Genomic DNA, 4543 nt, shown 5'->3' with positions numbered 1-4543 from the left:
TCCACCGGATGGTTTCATGTTGTGGCTCGTGCGTCACCCCGTAACAGTAGACAGGAGAAGTGGGACTTTAACTGGACTCAAAGTCTCCCTACCCTGCGGCAAAGCGACCAACATGCGGTTGCAGAAGCACCTGTGATCGGATTTCCATTCTCCACATTTCCCACAACTTTTCATTTAGGCATACTTATTTTGAAGTATAACCAGAGCATAAACAAATCTCCGAAGTGTCACCTGATAAACTACTATGACCTCCAAAGATCCCACGGTTATGGAGGACCGGAGACGCAATGCGCTGGACCAGCTTCCGCCGCCGGCCAACTCCAACAAGCCCCTGACGCCATTCAGTATAGAGGACATCCTGAACAAGCCCTCGGTAAAGAGAAGTTATTCTAGCTGCGGGACGGCGCACCTGCTCTCCTCCAGCGAGAAGCTGTCCTCTTCAGGGCATAGCCTGTCCAGCCGGGCCCTTTTCACCCAAACCTCCCCGCTCTGCGCTCTGGAGGAGCTCGCCAGCAAAACCTTCAAAGGGCTCGAAGTCAGTGTTCTTCAAGCGGCGGAGGGTAAGTCTGGACAGTCAGATCTTTATTTGGACGATTTAGTTATTATGTGCAGACTGTGTAGCCTAGTGTAATTCAGCTTATGGTCTACTACAAATTCAACTAACGAAAAATAAATGAATGTCAGGTGTGTGTGTATGCCTGCAGTGGGTCTGGTCACACACATATTTCTTTCAGCATTTGAGTATTGAATAAAAGCACGGTACATGTTTTTGCACAACGAGCCTTGCCAAAGAGCTTAAAACTGAGGGGGAACTTAGAAAAATATATATCCTGGATTTCTGCAAAATATGTGTATCGAATTGGTTATTCGTATGTGAACAAAATAGATTAAATGTGGCTAGTTCCACCATGAAAAAACTAATAATTAGCCTATGCATAAACATGGAGCAAAATAATACTCCACATAATAACGCAAACTAATTTAATATTTCGTTTAAGATAATTATTTTTATTAGGCCTATTGTATCACCTGATTATAATCGTCTGTTATTACCATACGTTTAGACTATTGACAGTATTGGTGTTGTTGTTGTTGGTGGTGGTTTTAGAGGAGAAATACATGCATAGGTCTCTTATTGTTTTAGCAGTTATTTCCCTAAGGTTTCTTGGAGCGATATTATGCCTGGTGATTCACCAAATGCCTATAGGATAACATCCCTATCCTCTATATATCCTCTCACAGGCCGAGACGGCACGACACTATTCGGTTCGCGGAATAACCCCAAAAAGCGCCGGAAGTCTCGCACCGCCTTCACCAACCACCAGATCTACGAGTTGGAAAAGCGCTTCCTTTACCAGAAGTACCTGAGTCCAGCTGACCGCGACCAGATAGCACAGCAGCTCGGCCTCACCAACGCGCAGGTCATCACCTGGTTCCAAAACCGGCGCGCCAAGCTCAAACGCGACCTGGAGGAGATGAAGGCGGACGTGGAGTCGGCCAAAGCCGTGGGAACCGTGTCGTTTGAGAAGATGGCCAAACTAGCCGAACTGGAGAAATGCGCAGCTAACGGGGCGCTGGGCCCTAACAGATCTGAGTCACCCTCGTTATCGAACCATGAGCGCAACGCCTCGAACAAACTCTTATTGTCCTCCCCTTCGTCGCCATATACAGACCATACTAGCAGCAAGGGCTGCTCCGAGGATGAGGAGATTGACGTGGATGACTGAGGATTTTACCATTGTATCTCCCTCTTACCACGACTAAAGTTTGAAGTGCCATTTATGCACCACATCATGAGGCTTTTATGAAGAACACTTAGCATCGCATGGACTGTGTCTTATATGCAACAACAGATGCAGACAGTTATTGTATTCATCCATTCATTTAACCAACGTGGAATAGTTTAAAGAAAAGCAATATGTATTTTATCCACAAATGACATGCCCACACACACACACACACACACACACACAATCTTCCCGGTATGAGTTAATACCACTAGCTAATAACTCAACCTATGAATCATTTCAATGCATGTTTTATTTAGTTTAACTTAATTGTAATTTAAACGACTGTTGGTTTGAATATTACACAGAGGCATTCAGATTGAAAAACAACACACATCATATGCTAGGTGTTATAACTATATCGTAAGCCTACATATTTAAACAGTTTGATAACGATGGGAAGACATTTTCTAAGATAATAATCAAAGATAAATCATATTCCATCTGGTTGCTTGTAATATCAGTCACATTTTAATATATTTATAATGGTTTGCGAACCTGTAAGTGCCTTTCAATGCCAGCACACCATTTTAAACATAATGTATAAAGTGTAATGTATTTCAAAATAAAACATTTCGTTTCTCACTATTCCTCATAGACCACTTATTTTAGTAGCATTTATTGAAACATAAATGATTTTGGGACCTTAATTCCACATTTTTCTGCAATCAGCATTCTACAGGCCTATTATAATTATATATTTTATATTTTATTTGTGTTTTTACATAATATCAAATTGCTGCGCCTCAAGCCAAAGTATCGTTTCTCTTTCACATTGAAAGCACATTGAACACATTGAAAACCTGCCTTCTGACCCGGCGACGTGTGTTTTCATTTCCTCAATAGAATTTGTGAGAAACGCCAATCTGGAGCACAGAGCGAGGCCATAAAAGAAGGCACAAAAACGTCGAGTTCTGGGCCAGCTTCTCCATGCTGTTTGTGCGTTTTTCGCTCACTCTCGGCATAGAAGCGTGAAACCGGCGAACAAATGAGCACTGCTCCCCTGTGTGACAGCCACAATGGAGCATGGGCGGACTCCAGCCGCGCGCAATACGGAGACAAGCGTGACCCAACACACAGAAAAAGACACAAACGTTTGGAGGCCATATGGTTTCTGAATTTTCCTCACAATTTCCAGTCAATTTGATGGATTGATTTAACCCTCCGTTAGCTTAATTTTTGTTACAAAGGCAGTAATGCATACATAGCCCCTCTGCTACTGAGGGCATCTGTGCTCATTGCTGTCACTGTCGATGCTTTTTTGACTCGTTTTAAACAAGTCTATGCATCACAATTGAAGTATCTTATTCTGGAGAGGGGCTGGTCTGTGCTTTGTGTTTGTGTGTGGGACTAGAAATAATATGTTTGGCTTTTTGCACGATAGATCTTTCAGCATTTTATCTTGTGTTTTTCATGCTAAGTATAGCGGAGTCTCTTAATGTTTAAACGGTGACATTTGTGCGATTGGTGGAGGGCTTTGATTTATCGTTTTGTGTTCTTCTGTTAGCTACCTCCTTTTTTCCTTTGTCTATGGCACTTTTAATGAAGTTGAGAGCCCAATAATATGACCCCAAGATGTTAATAATTTATTATGGAGTTAGATACTTTTTTACAAAAGCACTAATGTAAAACTCGACTTGGAAGATTGAGCATTGAAGATAATTATTCAACAAATTTTACTCTAAAATACTATCTAGGCTACTATAATATAGTACTATAAATGTATTGTTTTCAATTAGGCCTAGTTTAATTAAAATATATTGTAATTCAAGCCACATTCACATTAGCATATTATATTATAGGCATACTAATAATAACCTATAATAATAACAGTAAGAATGACAACAATAGTGTTATTATTATTATTGTTGTTATTATAATTGTTATTAACATACAATTAATTTATTCTTATCATCATTAGTTTATTATTAGTTTATTGCTACGGTTTATATTGTTGTTAGTAGTTTTTTATTTTTTATTTAACCTTTATTTAACTAGGCAAACCAGTTAAGAACACATTCTTATTTACAATGACGGCCTACCAAAAGGCAAAAGGCCTCCTGCGAGGACGTGGGCTGGGATTAAAAATATAAATATAGGACAAAACACACATCATGACAAGAGAGACACCACAACACTACATAAAGAGAGACAACAACATAGCACGGCAGTAACACATGACAACACAGTATGGTAGCAACGCCATAACCACACTTTTTGAGAATATTATAATAATTATATTATAATTGTTTCTATTATTAAATTACTATTGTTGACATTAATTGGGCTGTGTTAATAAGCTCCCTCATTTGTTCCTTTTGCAATAAGTATTGGTTGTAAAGTATGGGAATGAATGCAGGCCGCCTTCCCTGCAAAAATGTTCTCTGCTCAAGATGATATCCCTCTGGCAGAAAAGGCTCGAGACTGCAAGCCTATGACTCGCGCACATGGTACTTTGTCCCACCCAACAAGGATGCTGATTTAAACTGCTAAAGCCCCGCGTTTGTTAATGTAAATGTCAGATTATTTTATTAATACCAAGTTACACAAAAACAATTTATTATCAATATATTTGTTAAAAAATTTATTGATGAATATGCTATTTTTGTGAATGAACAATTGCAGGCATACATTATGGTGGAAGCTGTGTGGACAAAGTTAATTTCTTTACGTCATTAATATTGTATGCAGCTCTATTAATTTAACAGAGCAACATTTCACTTTTGATTGGCAGAGGTCGAGGATTTGTTTATGGG

General features: G+C 39.6%; 1 protein-coding gene across 1 annotated transcript; it reads left to right on the top strand.

Moving 5' to 3' along the window:
* Positions 1-244: 244 nt before the first annotated feature.
* Positions 245-1727, top strand: LOC139416944 (ladybird homeobox 1a). The gene is made up of 2 exons (XM_071166136.1): positions 245-560; positions 1243-1727. Exons 1-2 carry the CDS (start codon positions 245-247, stop codon positions 1725-1727), a joined length of 801 nt encoding a protein of 266 aa, XP_071022237.1.
* Positions 1728-4543: the final 2816 nt, after the last annotated feature.

The sequence above is a fragment of the Oncorhynchus clarkii genome, chromosome 1 (genome assembly GCF_045791955.1).
Source record: "Oncorhynchus clarkii lewisi isolate Uvic-CL-2024 chromosome 1, UVic_Ocla_1.0, whole genome shotgun sequence".
Classification (NCBI taxonomy): Eukaryota; Metazoa; Chordata; class Actinopteri; order Salmoniformes; family Salmonidae; genus Oncorhynchus; species Oncorhynchus clarkii.
Note: the sequence above shows the minus strand (reverse complement) of the source record. Positions and strands in the feature narration are given on the sequence as shown.